At 45.3% G+C, this 22,184-nt stretch overlaps 1 protein-coding gene across 3 annotated transcripts in view; it reads left to right on the top strand.

Annotated features, from left to right (window-relative positions):
• The window catches only part of LOC119396577 (AP2-associated protein kinase 1), a 105,869-nt gene that overhangs the window by 23,102 nt on the left and 60,583 nt on the right, over positions 1-22,184 (top strand). For all 3 annotated transcript variants that reach the window (XM_037663852.2, XM_037663866.1, XM_037663860.1), the window contains exons 4-6: positions 1,170-1,309; positions 6,693-6,814; positions 12,817-12,898. In XM_037663852.2, the coding sequence (XP_037519780.1) occupies positions 1,170-1,309; positions 6,693-6,814; positions 12,817-12,898 (344 nt within the window). The remainder of the gene's footprint in view (positions 1-1,169; positions 1,310-6,692; positions 6,815-12,816; positions 12,899-22,184) is intronic.

Raw genomic sequence — 22,184 nt, 5'->3', positions numbered from 1 at the left:
CTTCACGATCGACACTTACTAGCTCTTCCTCTGAGATTGCGCGCAATATCGGAGGTCATGGTTACAGCGTCTCGATACCAGAGAGGTAGACTGGCCGCGCTGGCGTCGCCGAGGCACCCTTCACGCAGTTACGTTCTTTGCCTTTGGCTTCGTGTTAGCGTGCGTCGGCTCATCGGAGTAGTGCGGCTTCCATGTGCACCAACGGGATTTCTCCACCGCCGACTGCTTCAATTGCGAGAGCACCGACTAACGAAACTGCTGCAATACGCGTTGCAGAAAGGACGCGATTTCAACGGGCGAATGTCGTGCCTTGGTGAAGCGAGAGCAGCGCCTGTGGGACAGAAACCAGCGGGATGCACGCGTTTGCGGCTCAGGCTACGAACCTCTACCTCCCGTGTTGCTGAAGCGCAGTGTGTGTTAGTGTATGCATGAGCACAGGCGTCGGCTACCCATTACTAGAAAGCGCACACCATGCCGCTTCTCTCCTTAATTGACGACGCTTTGAAGAAGTGCATACCGGGTACCAGTGTTGATTATGAGCTTGTTGATATCATCCTTACGCGGAATTCGCGATTCGCTGTGTCCAAATATATGTTCACACCGTCAGCTACCACAACTGTTTAATCATGATCATGGGCGTTTGTCGTCACTATAGAGACATGCTGTCAACATGGGTGCATCCACGTCAAACGGTGCTATAGCTGCCAAACACGAATAGACATTGTACAAGCTCTCATATATCACTACACAATAAGCACTACTTCTGTGAAGACACGTTTCACTTTCGTGTTATACCGATTCCTATGACGGAGGGATCAGCCATGTTTTTTTTGTAATGACAATGAGTCATTCAGAACTATTGCAGGACTATTCCCTTCTTAGTTAACAGTGCACATTTCAAGCAAAGTTGTCTGTTTGACAATTGATCGAATAGGTCCTTCTGCATGAAGCTCTCTGAAATTTTTGCCAGTACATCTACACCATATTTGACCTTAAGGAATGTTCAAACATTTAAGTATTCAGATTTCTGCATATAAATTAAATAATGTATGCAGTATGATCATTATTTGAAATTGAATATTCACTTCTGTGCTTTGTTCTCTTGTTTATCTGATGGACTTGCCAAGTTTGTGCAATTTGTGTGTGAAAAGATAGTCCATTTTGTGCAGGGCATGTGCTGCAGCTGATGAATGACAAGCTCCATACTGGATTCTCGGAGCAGGAAGTTCTCAAAATCTTTTGTGACATTTGTGAAGCGGTGTCAAGGCTGCACCATTGTCAAACACCCATTGTGCACAGGGACCTCAAGGTAGTGTTTACTGTGTTGCTTACCTCTCAGCAACCAAGCAGCCTCACCTTGTTTGTTTCCCTCTCTTGTCTAATCATTAACAATATTGTCATGCAGTTTTGGTCTTGGGGAGCAGAAGGTGGTTGAGTGGTGCCAAACATGAATCAACTCAATGTTTGGTGCCGCTGGGTTGTTAAATATTAGGCAGGTACTGCAAGACTGCATTGAAACTTGACTTACGCAAACATGAAAACAAGGTGGGTGTCTTAAAACAAATCTTGCTTTGTTTTTTACCTTGCTTGTTGGCCTCTCCATGCCTCCATGAACTGGCTTACAAGCTAAATAACTCTCAATAGGAAATCTGTCATCTATAGTGTATTGCTGTATATGGCAAGTCAGTTCTGTGAGAGCCCACAATGTAGAGGAAGGTTCAGGAAAGGGTATTACTGTCATTGACCCAATTGTGGCATACAGGGAAAGGTACAGAAAAATCTTATCTTATGTGGATTCCTCAGAAAGAAAGTGTTGAGCAAACGAAAAATTCATCTTGATCTGCGGTTTAAACTCGGGACTAGTGCCTCTACGTACAGGTTGCTATACCGTCCGAGTGCTGGCAGAACTCTTATTGTAGTTGTCACTCTGGTGCCTCTGAAAAGTGCTGTTAAAGTGCATCACAAATTTCCAGCTATAAAATTTGGTACGAAGGAGGATGGGGTTCTTTAAAATGTCATAAACTGTCGAACCCAAGGTCAACACCTTCAGGATGTTTCAGCATGTTTGCATCATTTATTTCCACTTGGCATGAATACTTTATCGATGAATTAGGAACAGGTCAGTGCATAATGTTAGTTGCCCTCTAGTCTGACACAATATTTCTGCACTAATTCTAGCATTGTGCACTGCTTACTTTCAAAATTGCTTTACATGGTGTTGTGTTATCTAATTCATGAAATAGAAATAGGCTACTTTAGTTTGAAACTTGTTGAATATGAAGCAGTGATAGCGCTGAATTTTTTTTTAGTTCCTGTGCTGTGCCCCTGTAGCATATATACTTATCAATACAGTTAAATATTGATATAACGAAGTTCTCGGTATAACAAAGTTCTTCAGCTTATATAACTTAAAAGTCATAGAGCATTGTGAATTTTTGACCTCAATATAATGAGGTATGTTTATCCGTACTTTCAATATAACAACAGTGTTTACTGCTCCCTCAGTGGAAGACTGGGACAATACGTTTTAATGTCTGCAGGCACTGTTTGTCGAATGGTTGGATTGAATTTGATATCGTTAATCTACCCATGCCAGGCTGTTGAAGCGTAGCATGGCCTCATTGATTGTCTACGTCTTTACTTAGTAGCGGACAATTACAGAGGCTGTGAGCAGAGCAATGTCTGTTTCGGCAGCAGCAAAGTTAGCTGGCCACGGCTTCTGATATTTGCCACCAGATCTCTGAGGCCATAAGCTGGCGAATGCGATGTTGATCAGAGGCACTAGGAGGGCATATGTACCTGTGAATTGTATAATGGACTCCACGCAGCATAGTTCTATATTCTGCATGTGCCTTGCATCGGAGCCCTATTTGGGTGTTTTTTTTTTTTTTTTTGTCATCGAGAAGGCTAGTATATTGCAACTGATCTCCATAGGTAAAAAATTGGATGTCAGTTCTTGTTTTATATACCACATTGCTCACTTTCTTTGATGTAAAGTCAAAAGAAGCTGTCATCAACTCACTGAAGAAAAGGAATAATTCTGAGCAAGGGCAATCTAACAGATGCTTTTACGGCAACTACTGAGTGTTTTCAGTTAGTGTTGCATGCAACATTTTACTGCAGTATTGCCACCTACTCCATGTCAAGTGGGTGCTCCTTGATAAAAAAGATGACCAAGGCTTTTAGTGAGCCAATGCATGATGGTGACTCGTACTACAAAACAGGGACCGCTATAGAGTCGCTGCTGACCAACATGTCCATGACGTGCCACTCGCCGTTCTCCTCTTGCTGCATGACGAAATTGTTGCCCTCGTCTTCTTCTTTGGCCAGCCGACTTCCGTCAATGCCTGCGTCTTTTTTCTTACCTCCTGCCTTGTTCTTTTCTATCTCCTCCTCTTCCTGACCTCCATGCTTCTCGACATCTTCCCTTGGGTCACTTTCCATTTCTGTGGCCGTCTTGTCGCTGTCAGCTGCTTCCCAGTTCTCAGCGCCGTGTTCACCTCCTGCGTTCTCCTCATCTGCATCCTCTTCGCCATCTCGGCACTCCCAGGCCTCTTCATTACCACGCTGCGGCTCCCCAACCAGCTTTTTGCAGTGCTGTGATTCACCGACCTCCTCTTCGCCTTCCTGGCAGTCTCCAGCTTCGTTTTCAACGATCTCCTCAACCATTTTCACACATTCCTCGTCGCTCACGTTTTCCGCGCCCTCGTCGTCCCCTGGTACTGCCTCATCACTCACATTCTGCACATCAGTAGCACTGTCTGCATTCTCGACGTCCTTCTTAGCAGTCTCGGCAGTCTCAGATGTGGCAGGCACGGAATCTTCCTCAGTAGTGCTGTTGTGGTTCTCGTCCTCCGCCCTCTGGTCGCCGCCAGGTGCCGACGTGCGTAGTTTCCCCGTCGTCCGCAGCCCGTCAATTGGGATTCCCCTGGCCTCAAGGAAAGCGTCGATATCCGCGGCGAGCCGTTTGAGTATCTCGAGCAGTCGTGCCCACTCGGGACCCATCAGTCCCAGGTGGAGCCAGAGAAGAAACCTCCTATAATGGCCAAGTCTTGGGCCCTGACTGCCCGCTGTTCTGCCGAGCGGGAGCATGCCAAGCACGAGCACGGCTTTGTTCTTCCCGTTCTGTTTCCCTGGCCACCACCAGCGCCTCCACAGTATTTAATTTGTTACACCAAATAAATTTAGCATTTGTAACTGTAGCGAAGTTTTAAACACTGCAGAATTAATCAAGAAATAAGAAAAGCAGCACAAGTTTAAGGTGAGGTCCAATTATAATACGGAAAAAATTACAATATTGTAAAGGGTGAGAAGAAAATAGCTTTTAACTTAGCAAGGGTAGATATTTGGCCTTGTTGGTGCGACATATTCATATTGTAAAGCGCAGAACTAAAATGACAAGGACGGGACAGGGAGTAACACATACACAAGCGCTAACTTTCAACAATGATTTATTGGAAGCCGGATCAAACATATATACATGAAAACTTATGATCACTCAGGCATGCGGAGGCATCAAGGAATGATAATTCTTTTCTGGATAATGACAATGATGGTGCGCTGATGCAATCTTGCCCTAACTTACGTGTGGTAGCCGATTCAACAATCAACCGCATAGTTTCATCTTTGTGCATGCGTACAACCGAGCACTCATCAAAAACAGGCAAACACCCGCACGTGCTCAATGACAGGCTTAGAGAGCACCAAAACAATGTAAAGAACGGTGGCGATGGTTTGCTTTTCACGCATTGCAGCATGTGTGGGTGTTTGCACCCACATGTGGCAAAGTAAGGTTCGGACATGCAAAAGTTTGCTTGATATTTCGCAAAAAAAATTGTTTCGTGTGGATCGCGCTGCGAAAGGTTCTTCATTATGGGAGTGAAGTGTCTGCAGGGGTGGTCACATATCCCTCGCAGACACCGTATGTGCCATGCTCACCTTGTCATTAATGCTTAACCACAATGCACATCGGGTATGTTGCTATGAAGCCAGCATATGACATTATTTCGTATGAAAAGCCTGATTGATGACTGCTCTCTAGTTTTTGGTCATGTCTCCTTGTTTACATCAGAGCAGCATTTCCCGTATTGCAGGCTATTCAGAATATACACTGAAAAGCTGCAGACTTGTTTATGTGATGCTCTAAGTGATGCCAAACTCTGTTAAGACTGCTCCCGGAACGGCACGGAAATTGGATGGGGTGCTTGCTCGGGTGTGGGAACTTGCTCGTAATTTTGCGGTACATCATTATTGCCATATCTGCTGCAGCAGTAATTTGGGTTATTTTAAGAAGAATGTTTCAAAATGAATGTGCTTGTTATTTCTCTGGGTAGTGATGACAACAGAGAGACTGAAAACGAATGTAGTATTAACCCAAGGACAGGTGCTATGTTGAGTGAGCTGCCTCAATAGCCAATGTGTCTGATCACAAGCACTGTAAGGATTGCGACAAAATTTTCACTTGCTGGAGCCACTCTGACTGCATGCAATATGCATTTCACTGTCTTCTATTTCAAAGTATATTGTGGTATCTTTCCATCTCGGGAATTATGAAACATAAACTTTGGAATAAAAGTTATCACAAAATGCATTATTTTTCAATTGAAATATTCCCTAATGTGCTTATATGAACCACAAAAAAAGGACTTTGCCATCAGACCATTTGGAGAATCAGTTGTAAATTTGGTTGTTTAGTGCATACATATGGAATGTGAACTTGTGCACATGGTATCATTTCTTTGCGCAGCTATTGAGAAAATCATAATCCTTTATTTATTCTGAAAGTCTTTAGCAAAATAAAAGCACAGAGCAAGGTATTATGTAACAAATAAAACAGCAGAATATCTCTCTCTAAGAGTGCATAAAGACTAAGACTTAGATTGCCACTTTTTCAAATATCAGTGCTGGAGAGGCATATTGGTCTTGCATCTTTCTAGTAAAGGAAAGTGTGTAAGCAGTAACTTGCGAACAGCCCACCTTTGAATAATTGCCATTTTAAAGCAAGTAAGGGGCATTGTTACAGTACTGAAGAATGGGCTGTACATGCTTTTGTGAAAATACTACTTGACTCTTTACATGTTTAGAGGATCCCTTTTTCTTTTTGTCACAGTTTAGAAACAAGCAGAACTGTCGCTTTTTGTTGACATCACTGTAGTTCCAGGGTAGTTCATCTTTCACCGCAGGTATCAAACTTTTAGACTCTTGCTGATGTGGTTCATGGGTTGTGGTTTACCGATAATGAGGTTGCTGAAATTGCTGGTCAAAGTTTAGTAGAGTGAAGGCACGTAACACTTTGGTTTCCATACAGCTCGTAGGAAAATTTGAGCACATTTGTTTATATTTACTGTACACATTTGTGCTAGAAGTCGCAAATACAGAAACGAAACTGGCTGCATGTTATCTGTATTTTCTTCCCGATACCTCTTGCAGGTCAGCAGGTCAACTCCTCACTACTTCTCTCAGTAACGCACTCTTCTAAAGGTGATTTAAAGCAATACATAAGTAGCTGTTATTTGAAAATTGTACTGGTTAGCAGTGTACTAAATTCATTATTTGAATAGGTATTTCAAATATTAAAAGGACACAAAAGAGAAAAATCAGTTGGCCTGTATTAGTTGAATACCCTCATACAGTACTAAAGAGTCACACTTATGGGATGTGGCCTCACCTAGCCTCTACTTTGGGGGTTTCAGGTGGAGAACATTCTAATCAGCGATGCTGGCCACTATGTATTGTGTGACTTTGGTAGTGCCACTGCCAAGAGCCTCAATCCTCAAGCGCAGGGAGTGGCAGCAGTCGAGGAGGAAATCCTCAAGTAAGTTTTTCAAAGCATTCATGTTATTGTGCCACGGTTGTACAAGATTTGCTTTAGAAGCTAGACTAAGGTGTCATGATGAAAGTATGTAGTAGCAAACTGTAATTGCAATTGCCGGGGCTCGTGCAACCAAGCACTGCAGAAACTTTAGTAGGGAGAGCCCACAAGGGGAGTGGCAGCTTTCTTAGAACGTTTTTTTTTTATAAGCTCTCTTTGGGTCTTCCTTTCGTTTACCATCATTCAATTCTTTCTGACGATTTCTTTCAGCCCCCTGCAGTCGTTTTTTCTCGCCGCGATCACCAGTACAAAGTCAAACGACCCATGTGTCACACTCATCGTTTCGCTAATTCATTCATACCACGCACTATCATTGAATGGAACCATTTATCATCGCACGTAGCTACCGAAAAAAACATAACGAAATTTCAAGATCTTCTACGCACTGAGCGTATTGCCTAAACGTGGTGTCCTACCTAGTTCATTTCTTTTCACCTTTTTCCTTTTTCATTTCGCATATTGTAGCGGTATTCCTTCTGTATTGTGTATTTCATGTACTCTGTTTGCGTAGGCATTCAGTAACTGCCTACTGTGCTTGCACCTTTTCCTTTTTTTACCATTTGTTTCTAGTTACTTCAGTATGTTGTAGTTTGCATTTACTTCATTTTCGTTGTTGTTGTTGTTTTCTGACTATGTATACCAGCCAATTGTCAAGATTGTACTTTTTACCGTTTTTCTTACTCTGTTATTTTTCACAATTTATTGTAAAATGTCCCCCTATGTAATACCCTCGTTGAGGGCCTTTAGGGGTATTTTGAATAAAAAATAATAAAATAAGTGTGTGTGCATGGTTGTCTGGCTGAGTAAACAGTGTTGGTCCTGTAGACAGACAAGTTTTAATATATCACCATTGCATAGCCCGTCTGTTTGTGCATACCATACTACTTGTCATCATCACCGTTCTGACGTTTTGACATGCCTTGAACAAGCTGCCCTTACACTCACTTGAAAGAGATGTCAATTTGGCCAATGAGAGGCAGCAGTACTTGGACATCTAGTGGACGAGCATGGTGTGTGACCAGACCCGCAGAAGGTCACTGCATTCAGCAATTTTAAAGGGCCCCTAAACACGTCTTACTAGTGCTTACCTACGGAGCAGAAACCTTGAGGCTTATGAAGAGGGCTCAACTTCAATTGAGGATGATGCAGCGAGCCATAGAAGGGAAAATGGTAGGTGTAACCTTAAGGGACAAGAAGAGAGCAGAGTGGATCAGGGAACAAATGGGCATTAAGGACATCTTAGTCAAAATCAAGAAGAGGAAATGGGCATGGGCAGGGCATGTAGTGCATAGGCAAGATAACTGCTGGTCATTAACTCTTTCCTTACCACGACAAAATCGTTATTTTTCATATGTCTCGGGAACAAAGTTGCAAAACACTCATAACAAAGAAAATTCAGAATATACATTTTGAAGATAAATGACCCCGAAATAATATAAAAAATAATAAATGTTCTACACAGTGTTTCTATTGAAATATACAAAAAAATCTGAACAGAGGTACTGCTTCGCTGCTCGTGCAATGCGGTGAAGCATTTCCTGGTTTTCGTGAGACACAGCTGCCCTCGTGCACTTCTCGCATAATTATTTTGTTTTTTTACGAGAATAGCCTGCTGATGTTCCAATATAGATGGATGCCCGCGATGTGAACAACACCAATATAAATCAGATGTGCGATGAACTTCACCAGTTCGTGTGGCGTCACCTTTTTCCATGAGCCACCTCTCTCCGCATAGGTAGGCGTCCCAAAATATGCATCCAAGTATATTTATTCGTATTTTTGCAGATAGTATTGAAAAAAAAAAACGAAATCATGCGCAGTCCTAAAACGTCTCGCGCCTCTCTGTAGTGCTGGGCCTAGATGTGCTCCGGCAGCCTTCGTGTCATGAGAAGCTTTGCAGCCGGCGCCAGCACATCATGCCCCAGCAACGTGTGGACCTCGCACGTAATCAGAGTAGCTCTAAGATTGGGCACAAAGGTCAGTAGCTACGCATGTGCCGCGGGGGAGACCACTTGAGGCCGTAAACGAAACCAACCCCTGAACGGTTGCGGATGTCCCAGGCTGATGCAAAATATCCTCGCCATCAGAGCTTGCAGCAGAGGTGCTGTCATCTTCAGACTCAAAGCTCGTCGTCACTAAAGTCAGGTGTGGTTGCAAGATAGTTTCGAACGCAGTGCGTTTATCACGGTGCAGGGGCGCACACATGCGCGCTTGACGACGACTCCATAGGAGCGACTAGCGACACGGGATGCGGCCGTGTGTCTGATATAACAATAGGAGTGAAACCGAAGCTGCTGGGATCTGGCTGAAAAGGCCACGTCCACACGTCATGCCAGTGGCGGACCTTCGGAAATAATTTTTGGCGGAATAAATCTTCGGCTCCAAACAACAGCTCTCTAGTGAACAGCTGGCTTAAATTTCAGGCTGTTATTTCCACTCAACGCTGTCAGATTGCGAAGCTGACACCATAATTTGATATTTGACCTGCAAAAGTTCTTTTGATTACAGAACTTTGATGTTACTGAAGCATAACCCCAAGCAACACGCATTTCTCTTAAGTTCGTCAGCCAAGTGCATTTTCCCACCAACACACGCACATTGGTTCACGCAAAGGTCTGTCAAAAATCACTGTGCTGCCAAAACAGGCAAATTCAAACTGATTCTGAAAGTTCAGTGGCTGGACTAACTAGTAGGAGGTGCGAGGTGCACAAGAAACAAATTCAACATGCCAAACTCGACGATTCAAAGCATCGATCACCGGTGATCGATTTATTTGACTAGGCGCGGGTAGCGAAAGAGTTAAGAGTAATAGACTGGATTCCAAGAGAAGGCAAGTATGCAAGGGAGAGGCAGAAAGTTGGGGAATAACGGGGCCGCAGCAAGCACGGGACTGAGTTCAGTGGCAAAACATGGAGAGGCCTCTGCCATGAAGACAGCGCTGTCTGGCTGATGATGAGGAAAGCACTCCGAGGTCAAAATTTACGCGATGCATATTAGAACCCTTGATGCTAGCAACGCAATCTGAAATGCAGTGGAAACGCTCTTCTTCAGGAACAAGTCTAGTGATTGTACGCGGCAGGCTTAAAACGTCTATTGGTTTCAGGTTCGCGTGACGATCGCTGACGATCGGTTCGCGTGACGATCGCCGCCAGAAGCAGATGTACGCCGACTGGATGAGGGTAGCTAAGCAGCATGCGGAAATTATATGGAGGGTAAAACTTCGAGAACTTCAACCATGTCAAAATTTAGTTGTGGTTTTGCAGTTGTGCACGTGTCCACAATGAACATGTGGCAGTGAGAATTTTTCAAAATGGTGCCTGAAAAGTGTAGTTACATGTGTTTGATGATTGAAACACAGCCCTCGCTCATTTCACTCTTCCCTTTGCTGCACGTCGTTCGGCGGTTCATCTCCTCCTTGCACAAAGAGCAGTTAGTGCAGCTATATCTGCTGCACACAAACAGGTTCGTGTTGGTGCTGACGTGACAGCCAATGCTGGTTAAACCAAAAGGCCTGGAGAGGAGCACAGGATTGTTTTTCTATTTAGTGGCACGCCCACAGCTCTTAGCACTGCCGCATTTGGCATTGTTGGTTGTAATGGCATTCTGAACTCTATGCACATGTTTACTTGAAATGTTAAAAAACCGGAGATGGTTTAGGGGCCCTCTAAACAACTGCAGTTCATAATGCGATCTGGGCCTTTGCTCGCACTTCCGATGTTTTGTGCCTGACTTTGCTGATACTGCCTACCCTATGACTTTATTTCTGCTCAAGGATAAGCCTTTCACCTGGAGAGCGGATTTTGGTTCCTTATTTTGTCCACTTAAGTTCCTGCTCTCCTCCGTACCCTTCCGCCACAATAGAAGTACACACTGACACAAGTGGAATTGGCCTGGGTGCCTTCCTTATCCAGCATTTTGGCAATGCTGAGCATGCCATTGCCTATGCCAGCCATTCATTTAGCGAGGCCAAACACACTTGCACCATCACTGAGCATGGGTGCCTCGCTGTGGCTTTTGCTGTCTGTAAGTTTCGCTCATATCTTTACGGGCACCACTTTACGATAGTTAATGATCACCATTCACTACATTGGTTGGTTTGTCTTCGTGACTCATGTGACCGCATTGCTCAGTGGACACTACATTTAAAGGAATTTCACTTTGCAATCCATTACAAGAGTGACTGTCATCATGTGGATGCTGACTGTATCTCAAGGCTGCTCCCTCTTTCAACTGCATGTGATACTGACAATTTTGACGAGTTTCTAGCAGCCATTGGTGACACTTTTTTTGCAAACGTAGCCACTTTCCTTCAATAATAGTACAATGACCGTAGCCTGGATGATGCCCTCTTCAATTCAGCTGCTCAGCCTACAGGTAAGAATGGTTTTGTTATCCAAGATGGCCTGTTCTACAAAAAGGATTGCACGGCTCTCCTTAGCGGTCACTGAGGATTTGAGAAGATGTGCTCGACGTGACTGCTGGGCACATGGGCTACACCAAAACATGCCACCGCGTTCAGGGTCTATTCTACTGGCCTAGTACGCGACAGAATGTAGAAAAGTATGTGGCCGGCTGTGACAAGTGCCTGCAGTTCAAGTGCTCTAATACTGTTCCGGTTGTCCTACACCCTGTTGACATCACCCTCAGCTCCTTTTGAAATGGTTGGAGTGGATCTTCTTGGCCCATTCCCGTACTTGTCAAATAACAGCCATTGTGCTATAGTCTGCGTCGACCATCTGACGCATTATGCTGAAACTACAGCGATGGCAATGGCTATCAATGTTTCGAGCCTCGTCCTGTCTTCCATTATGCTGCGTCATGGACCCCCTCGTCTTATTGTGACCGATCGTGGCCGCCAGTTCGTGGCCGACCTAGTTGAGCTCTTGCATCTCTGTGCTTGTCAGTTTCTCCATGTGACCCCATGTCACCCGCTGACAAATGGTCTTGTCGAGCGCACCAACAGAACTTTGATGAATGGGCTTTCAATGTACATTAATTCCCCACAAAAATTGGAATGGCATCTTATTCTTTATCACATATGCCTACAACACTGCAAAGCATGAAGCTGCCGGCTACAGCCCCTTCTATCATCATGTTAGACCACCCCCAGCTTCCTTGGCACCATTCTGCTTTTCGCTGCTCATGCGGACTCTTCTATTGCCCAGACTATCTGCGACACTGAGGAAGCACATAGTGTAGCTCCGCTCCATAGGTTGCATCCCAGTACTGCTTCAAGATAAGCTACAATTCATGGCACATAGATGTGTCGTGCAACAACAAAGGGGACATAGTACAACTTTGGACACCACTACACAAGGCGGCCTTTTTGTCATCATTGATTGCCTAAGCGATATGGCCCATTTGATTGCTCATTTCATATCTCATGGCTTCCATTCTAGGCAGACACAGCTTGTTCATCCACCTAAAACGCTGTCATCCCCGTGACTCTTGAGTGCGCGTAACAGTTATTTGCCCAGTGGGCTTTGACTGTGAATGGAGGAGTGTTACACTAAAGCGACAGCAGAGATGAAAGAAGAGGAGGACAAAGAGTGTTTGTCTTTGGAGCGGCTTGGTGTCAGCACGACAACACTTCTTCCCTTTTCATCAGTTTATTTTTAAAGAGACACACCCTATTGTAACAGTTTGAATATGTATTTTACTCTTTTTACTGTGATTTGATTTTAGGCTACTATACAGTCAAATTACATTACTGTTAGCATTTGTAGTGTTCATTGGCACCTATTACTCATTTTCTTGGCACTCTTTGGCCAGGCCTGGCCACTGCGTTAGTAAAATCCATACATCTTCTTCATCAGGCTTGAGATTTCAGCCCTCTGCACCCACCCTGCATACCTACTATATCCACAGATAATTTCAGCAAATTCAATTTATCAAAGATGCCAATGCTTTCATTCTTTGTGGTTAATGGTTTTGTTTGTTTTCAGGTACACAACGCTAGCCTACCGTGCACCTGAGATGGTGGAGCTCTACAGTGGGAGACTTATCACGACAAAAGCAGATATTTGGGTAAGATATGTTTTTCATTTTCTCTTTGCTTGAGAGTTACACTGGGGTAATGTGACATAAAAACTAGAGGTGTGTGAATATTCAAAAGTTTCCAATATCAGTCTAATATTACATTTGCAATATTCACATTCGATTCGAAAACCATGTATTAGAAAAGTTTTGGATATTCGAAGTGGCTCGAATATTCTATCTTTTCGAATATTCGGTCGTGTCTATTACTGAGAAGAACTTCCAATTTTGAGCCTTTACGGTCAACAAGTGATTACTACGATTTCGGCCCGAGTGCGATGATGCCTACATGGATAAGTATAGGAAATACACAGGGGTGTGATGACAGCTACCGACGAACACGCCGTCGCACTTTTCCGCGACAAACCTGTCAACGATAAGCATCTTAAGGAATCTAAATCATGAACTGCCTGCTCGGCAGTGCATGTGGCTTAGCGCTGTTGCCGCTGGTGTAAGTGTACTGCACGCTTTTAAGAACAGGTTACAACCCAAACACGCCGTTCGCTGCCGTGCCCTTGTGCGGGACCGCTTCAATTAAGTGCGAGTCGCTTGCAGAAATGAAAGCAGCTCGTTGTCGCCGCATTGGCCTAAGAACGTACTCGCTGCACACGGGCAAACGCACGTGTACATTACAGCGAACGTCCCAGCACTTAACTGGGTGAGCTTAGCAAGTGACGCGCTGCACACAGCTAATTAGGGATGCTTGGCTCTATGCTGCAGAGCTACCTCATCCCGTGTGTAGCTGCGACGGTTTTCGCTAGCGGAATGCTGTACAACGCGCATGCATCGACGAAAGTTGCACGAGTCCGTCCACTGTGTCGCGATGTAAGCCACTATACTTGACATAGTTCCGAAATGATTCGATTGTAGCACCAGTAGTGGGCACTTTCGGTAACCTTTACTGTGGTGTCATCACATATATTTCTTCTAGCTAGCTGCGGCACACATCAGGTGAAGAATATACTGCGTAGTTATGCTGTGTTCCTGACAGCGTGCCATTAGAATCCATCGAAAGCGCATCGAACCCAGGCGTATCGCTTGTGCGATCTCTCTAATCTCGGTGTTTCGCCAGCGTCTGTTTGCTGCCGGCAGCAACGAGTGCACGAAGGTGGTCCTCGAAGCGGCGAAATAATGCGCCTGCCGTCGACACCGCATCTTGAACAGGAGTTGCGGCTCTGTCAGCTCTGACAAAAAAGGCGTATTTAGGGCGTCTTTTTGCCACCCAACAAAAATCTCGCCTATCTCGTGGGCTTCCCTTGCGTTATCGTCGCACAACCGGTACTTCCCGGTCACGAGAGACGTGTGGCTATCAGTATGACATAGCGTACGTGATAGAAAAGTAGCCAGCGCATAGTTTTCGAGAAAGGAAAGGCAAGCAACCCCGATGATAATCATGTGGCAGAAAGGCCCCACAAATACTCCCGTTTGCCTTAGTGTCGACTGGTGATAACAGGGGTGAAATATATATATATAAATTAAAAAAAAACTCATTAAGTTCGGGGGGGGGGGGGGTGTTGTGGTGCCAGAACCCATGGAGGAAGGAATACTAAGAAGAGGCCCTGACGTCACATTCATGAAGCCTCCACATCGCAAACACCCGCATCGCCTCCTAGCAAAGGCGCAGCGAAACATTTCGCGATTTCCGTCGCGACGTTTGCAAGCGCATGCGCGCATCGCGAGACTTTGCAGCCTTTTTTTTGTTTGTTTGTTTGTTTGTTTTTCGCCGTGCAAGCGGTGTATACTCGCGGACAACTTTTCTTGGCAATGAAGCGAAGGCTACAGAGCCACAATGCACGTATCCTACCGCTAATGAATATAGTCCCGCAACTTCGTCCATATTTTCTGCGTGAAATATATAAAATACTCCTTCATATTTTACATGTAGCTTTTTGAGACGGAACGCAGCGCACACAAGCGAGATATCTGTATTTCTTTTACAGCATTGACCGCTTATAACGTAAGTCGCTGGAGTCGCGAATATCCGCACTATAAGCGGTACCGCACTATAACCAAAACAACATTTTTGAAAGGTTGCACGTGTACAAAACATGACCAACAGGCAGGCGCGCGATTCCGACTATCGCGGCATGCGACTGGGGCGTAAGTTTGCATCTGCTTACATTTGAAAATGTTGAACTGTTAGCGTCCGCGGACCTGCGCTGCCGACATGACGAACGCGGAAAAAATGCGCCGTCACGGGAAGTCGCCGCGGTAACACACTGCGCGTCCGCGATGTCGAAAACGGTGGCGACCACAAACCACCACTCGAGTGTTTCACACGCACGCCCGCGTTTTCGTAAAAGATGTAAGTCAACAATTGCAAAATGTTTCATTGACTCGGCACCAAACCGCAACTTCTGTAGTCCGCGGCCGCCGACATGGCAGCTAGCGCTCGTTAGGCCTAGCGTGTGCGTTGCAACTTGGCATGCCACCACGAGAAGCTTGCCCTAGGCAACACGGAGATCGGGAGTAGAAAAGATCGCACTCGCGAGCTAAACCGAGGGCATCACGCGTGAAACGAAGTTTCGGTTCGCGATCGGGAGAACAGCCGCGGCAACTATCCTGAAAAAGTCTTTCAAGCTTGTCCTGAAAAAGTCTTTCAAGCTTGTAAGTCCGCCTGTTGGTGTCAAAGGCGAAAGCTCAATCGCGTCTCAAAGCATTGTTACTTGCGGGGGAATCGAGGTTGCACGCGCGATATCTGCGCTCTACGACGAAGCAACCACGAAGCGCGCATGTCAAGCGGCCGAAGGGGGCAAAGGCTTCTCCGTCGGCGCGCAACCGCTCCCCCTCCTCACACCACGCACCTGCGCCGGGCTGCTGTCCCCCACAGCCATCCCCTTTTTTTTTCTCCCCCCCGCTCCTTGTTCGTTCGTTCCGCGTCCCCTCCTCCTTTGTAATGCCGTCGCCGCTCTCTCCCCCGCCGGCGCATCTCCGCTGAGAAGCACGCTCGCACCCTCGCATCTCTGACAATGTTCCGGCAGCCGCATTATAACCGGTCTTTCATCTCGGGGGTCTGCACAATAAGCGGTATGCGTATACATGGAGTTCTATGGGAGAGTAAACGGGAGTCAGAAAAAACCGCATTATAGCCGGTACTGCACTGTAAGCGGTTACGTTATAAGTGGTCTGAGCTGTACTTTATACTTTGTCACTTTGCGTTTTTGCATGCGTGAAAAAGTCGCACTTTTTACCTGTGCCTTAGACGCTAAACAGCGTTTGCGTCAAAATGCAACGCTAGCCATCGCTTTCCACGGCGTTACGTGACTCGCGCCATACCGGACCACTTCGCGTAGCTTTCTCTTCATTGCCAAGAAAAGTTGTCCGTGAGTATGGTCGATTCACGCATGCTGCTCTTTCTGTGTGTTCTTTAGTAAAGCTATGCAATGCCCAGCTGTTGCGTATACCTGGTGCAAATCGCGTTTACTGCGGACAGTACCGGGTGTCACTTTTCATGTGTACGTATACGTTCGCTTCATTGCTGATCACTAAGGCATGGTATTTGCGTGTGAAGCTCTCGGATGTGCGCTCTGTTGCTTGTTACTCATTCTGTCAACTCAGAACTCACGTGAACTTTTGTTTTTGGCGTCTGACACGCCGCACATAACATGCGCTGAAGGCATCGTACGTTTTAGAGGCTGTGTCGTTCAACGAAAGGGCAATAAACTTTTGTTGTTATTATCGGACTACGTGATGTATGTATTGTTCGGTGTGCACTCGCTGCGTGCTTGTGTTGTGTGCGCACTGGAATTACAAACTTTATGTGCACGATCGCCTATAGAATACAGCGGTGTCCTCTTTTCGACGTGAAGTTACGTCAACTATAGGTTGGCGTTGCGCCGAATAGCTACTGCGCTCATTCCATATACGCGAGCAAAGAACCGCTAATTGGGCAATAGATCGGGAAATCGGGCTACGAGAAAGGAAAAGAAAGATCTAACGCCCAGCAGAACGCGTAAGTCACTGCTAGGTGAGTTCGCATACAGTGATGGAGGGGCTGAATGTTTTTGATTACGGCACGTACCGGTACTTTCTGTACTGTTGCACAAAAACGCTCCACGAAGAATTTCAGCACGCAGTGCTCGGGCCTGCCACGCACGAACAGCCTGGTAAACATCTGCTTGCAATGTTTTACTACGTGTTTTACGCCGGTACTACAAATCTGAGCAGAAGCGAACCACCGCGGAGACCACGCTGTGGGGCGTCTGCTGTTTGCCCCATACCGGTTTGTTTGCCCCATAAATCTGACGTCACTTCCGCCACACTTTTCGCAATGCATTGGGATACGATAGGGCCTCTCCTGAGTTTTCCTTCCTCCATGCCAGAACCCCAGTATGATGATGATAGTGGGGGAATCCTGATCAGTTGTGACTACCTGGTGTTCTTTAATGGGTGTTGTTACATTTCACCACTTCATAATGCAGCCGGGCAGTAATCAAACCAGCGCCCTCATACTCACTATGAGTATGACGCCACAGCCACCAAGCCACCAAGGCGGGTGCAAAAGCTTTTTCTTATTTTTTTCTGATACAGTGCTACCACATCAAGAAAAGGAAAGAAAAAAAGTTTGTTCAACATGCAAATTGAACATAAGCCATTAAGTCACAAACTCAACTAAATATAGCACAATCATGCACTTCCTGGCAAGTACAGATATTCTTTTGTGCAATGCACTGGCGTAAATCACGGGGTTGTCAGGGGGGTCCTGACCCCCCTTGTGTTCAGGTTGGGGGGGACACCCCTTGTATTGTCCACCCTCGAGATTTATCTTTCGAGTGCAATATATTTGAAGTGCTTGAGAGTTAAGTAATTGCAGTCAACTTTTTTTGTTAATGCCCGTTTATTCTGAGTGTGTGCAGGCCTGTGTTCAATACCCTTCAGCTATGTGAAACTATTAAAATCGAAACTGCTGCTTGACCGCTTTCGGAGAAGACTCAATAGAACAATGCAATTACATGAGCTGGAAACTCATGCTCTTTTTTTTTTTTAATTTTACTTCAAAGCATGATTTTAATATTAGTAATATAAATAAAGATAAAAACAAAATGGCCACTATGGCAAGATGTGCGTCCCCCCTCGTGATTTAACTCGATTTACACCACTGGTGCAATGACAGATTTTGTGCTGATAGCATACAAGTGTACTGTTTTCTACATAAATATATAGTAAAATAAAAGATTACTTGTGGAAAAACCTCTTTTGATTATTCGGTATTTGATTCGTATTCGAAGCTATGTGTTCGTATTAGAAAATTTTTATATTCGCACACCCCTAATAAAAACCTATGTAACTGTTCCCTGGAATGTGTCATTTATGAGGCAAAGTTTGTGAAAAATTATGGAAGCGGCAGATGGTTAGTTTTCTTGTAAGTAGTTTTTGGACTGTCTGTGGTGTGCCTAATAGTTGACGTTGCATCTGAATGTGCTGCGGCTGGTGCATTTCCTTCATTGCTAAATTCATGACTAGTGGTGTGAGATGGTGATTTGTTTTGTCTCTTGGAACATTAAGATGAGGAAATGAATTCTGAGCGCCTGCGTTTGCCTGTATGAAGCTGCGTATCCACGAAGCTGCTGCGGGGTACTACAGCAGGCATTCTGTTGTTCCCACAAACTTCATGCACTCAAAGTTACATTGTCTGTTATGCTTGTCGTCAGTAAAGTAACTGATTATGCATAATTGATTACTGAAAAAGTAATTATGAAACCACCATGATGTGCATTAAAGGAGTCCTCCAGCACTTTTGAATTTTTTATTTGTGGGTTGCGTGGACTGATGGCTGGGGATAATTTTAGCATAGGTCAAAGCACCAATATCAATAGGTTTAATGTTTTAATCATGCAGTGAAATCGCTACATTGCTGCCGACCGCATCAACGTGTAGTGGCACTCGCCGTAACTATTGCGAGTGGAAATGACAAAGAGCGCTGGCCTCTGATTAAATAAATGTAACGTTAGAAGTGATCGAGGCAATGTATCAAAAAAAAGATTGTTATCAGGTTTTCTTTTGCGTGCTTTATCACTGAACGCCAAATAGATGCCATTGCAACAAAATCAACAAAGAAAAATGCTACTACAAAACACGATATAGGCATTGGCTACCATTTCCCCTCTGGCTTTTTGCTTGTGGGGTTAAGATGTCCATACAAAAGGCTTCTCTCGCTTCTTTCTCATGCTTGTGTACGTTCACGAGCTGCCTCGTTTCACACATGCGGTACACTCTTGATTGTTGTTCAAGCGTTGCCGGTAACCCCCGATGAGTTCGAGGAATCTTTGTTTGCTGTAAACAGACAGTGTCATAAAAAAAAAGAAGCTGTGCAACTTATAAAACACGGTAGGGGTGCTGCCTGCTTTTTAGCCTGTGGCACGTAGAAAAAATGTGCACACGGGGTTTTTCATTACGCGCAAGTTTTTCCTCTTGCCTTTGTACCCTCCTGAGCAGCCTCATTTTGCATGTTTTGTGCACTGGTGAGTGTTACGGCATTTAAAAGGTGAAATTTTTTCTCCTTGACGCATTGTTATTGGTCTTACCCTTTTTCTCGGGGTACGGTGTCACATTTCTTGTTACTGCGTTAACGGCGTGATGACTGTGCTGGATGGAACAGGCAACAATGGTGTGCAAGCTTTCTCTACGTAGGACCTTTCAGCTCATTCCATTGGTGGTGGCTTGCAATGCCATTGGCGAGTGAAATGTGGTCATGTGACCCCACAAAAATCAATTGAGGATAGGCTTTTTTTAAAGACGATAGTCTTTCTTGGGGAACTTAAACGCAGAAATTTTGGTCTGTCTGTCTTCTGTCTGTCTGTCAGTCTTTCTGTTTGTCTGTCTGTCACCCGATTCAGCCACCCAGCCAAAGTTGAATCACTTGCTTACCACCCACCCATCTTGAACTGGTATGGCTGTTCATACTTGTGAACGTTGTCGATCAAAAAGTAATTATTACGCATATCCGAGGCGCGACATCACTAGGTAAGTATTAGGTGGTGTGTTCTTTTAAAAGAAAATACATAGATACATAATTCTAAAGACCCTAGTTTCTTAAAGGGGTACTGACACGAATATTTTCAGTTGTCGTTTTTTTGCGTCAAATGAAAGGTCAAGCCCTCAAGAGCCTAGAAAAGGTAGTGCTAAGCGCGAGTGCGCCCTGAAAAAGTAATTACAGTATGTTTTTAAAAGCTAGTTTCGGTTCCTACTGTACCCTGACGTCGCAACACTGTATGGGCTTCTCGTCACGTCCTTGCACAATATATAGTGACGTTTCCACGCACAAGCGGCCATTTTGGAAGTTTTGATGACGTACAAGCAGCCATCTTGGAAGTTTCGGTACCTAACGTAATCACAACAAGCCAGACTGCTGCGTGAAGTCACCAGAATTTGTACTGTAGCCTGACGTCAAGCTAATGTCGATGTCAGTAGGTGCGCCATGGAAAAATTGACTTTAATATCAAATTAAAATATCTTATCAGCATTTGCTGAGCTTCACACTTGCTCAGAGCCGTCTCTGCATACAGGAGATATGTATGGCAGAGTAAACTCGCCTTCGAAAAAAGGTGTCAGTACCCCTTTAAGCTGCGGCTGCGCTGAAAATGCCATGCTATGCGCACCGACAAACGCCCTCTGCCACGGAGGAAGGAAACCCTCTGCACAAGCTCATGTTTCCCGAAGTATTGCCAGATGGCGTCCATATCTCACGCAGCGTAGACACAATGCCTCCTCTATCGTCTTTACACGGCATTTGCAGCGGAGCATGCAGATACGTGGCCAATGTTTTTTTCTTGTGTTTTGAATTTTCTAGGCTGAATAACTTCAGACTGCGTGCCCCTGTCGCTGCCGTTCTTGCTGCATTAATCATTGCATCCTTCAGTCTATGCAACCCACAAGTAAAAATTTGAGCTTGAATAGTGTTGGAGGGCCCCTTTAACCACAATTACAGTCGAGCCCGACTATATCGAACCGTTTATATCAAATTATCCCGTATATTGAACAATTTCTAAACACGGTAAATTTACATTGAGAATATATAGCAAAAGTTACTGCTACATCGAACGAAAATAGCAACGACAACCGATATATCAAACTCCATGTGCCTCAAAAGTGCCCCAGCAAGTTGGCTTTCCCTCGCGGTGGCGGGGAAAACTGCCGGCGCCACCCTAGAAAAAGTGGTTTAGACCCGGCTGTGCACGGCCGAACACCCCCCTGCAAAAAATGATCCTGGCCTGCTCGCAGCGCTCACAGCCAATCAGAGGCTGTCGCGCTTTCTCCGAGGCGCGGAGGCGGTACAAGTGAGCGCCATTTTTTCTTTCTTTATGCTTGCGTGCCTGCTGCTGCCTCTTTTCCATGAGTTCAGCGTGGTCCGTGCTGGTGGTGTTGCCTGTTGGCGCTCTGTGAACTTTCTTGGCGCGCTGTCGTCATGGCTTGTGCAAAGAGGTAGAATTTGCCGTTCGCCACAAAACTCGAAATCACAAATCTAGTCGAGCGCGGTGAGAAGAAGTCCGGCGTCGCCACCGCATACGGATCGACATTCGATGAGTTCGTCAGTGCAGACGATGATGTTGCCGTCATGGGCCAGCTACAAGATGAGGAATACGTTGCAGACGTCGTGCCGACCACGAGCCAAAGCGACAGCAATAAGGAAATTGACGATGGCCCATTGCCTACATCCTCCGAAGTGATTAGTGCACTTGCATTGGTCCGGCGCTATTGCGTGAATATACAAGGCTGCTCCGACTCGTTGGACGTGGAGGCGTGCGTGCTGTCGCAGGCAGCGAAGTTGTTGAAACAGAATAAAATCCAGGACTATTTTGTTCCAAAGTAGGGCACGCAAGTAAGCCACCATATTAATAAAGTACTTTTATTATTTGTATGTGCCTTTGTGTCATTAAATCCTATAGCGGGCCTATATCGAATTATGCCATATATCGAACTAATAAACGTTTTTTGGCGAGTTCGATATACCCGGGTTCGACTGTACTTGTAATTCATTCGTGTAATTCATTAAAGGGACACTAAAGGCAAATATTAAGTCGACGTTGATTGTTGAAATAGTGGTACAGAAACCTCGTAGTGCTGCTTTTGTGCCAAGGAAGTGCTTATTTTGAAATAAAATCACGTTTTTAGTGGTCCGCATCGCGTTAGCGCGCTTCAGATCTCCCGCCTGAAAATACGACTTTCATACGTCACTGCTGCCGTGCCCAACGTTGCCCGCTTTTACTGCGCGGCCGCCGACACTAGTAGCAGCCGAGCGGAAGTAGGGGGACCCACAGTAGCAACAACGGCGCTGCGG

This window comes from Rhipicephalus sanguineus, chromosome 1 (assembly GCF_013339695.2).
Source record: "Rhipicephalus sanguineus isolate Rsan-2018 chromosome 1, BIME_Rsan_1.4, whole genome shotgun sequence".
Lineage (NCBI taxonomy): Eukaryota > Metazoa > Arthropoda > Arachnida > Ixodida > Ixodidae > Rhipicephalus > Rhipicephalus sanguineus.
The sequence above is the reverse complement of the archived record's forward strand: the minus strand, read 5'-3'. Positions and strand labels throughout refer to the sequence as shown.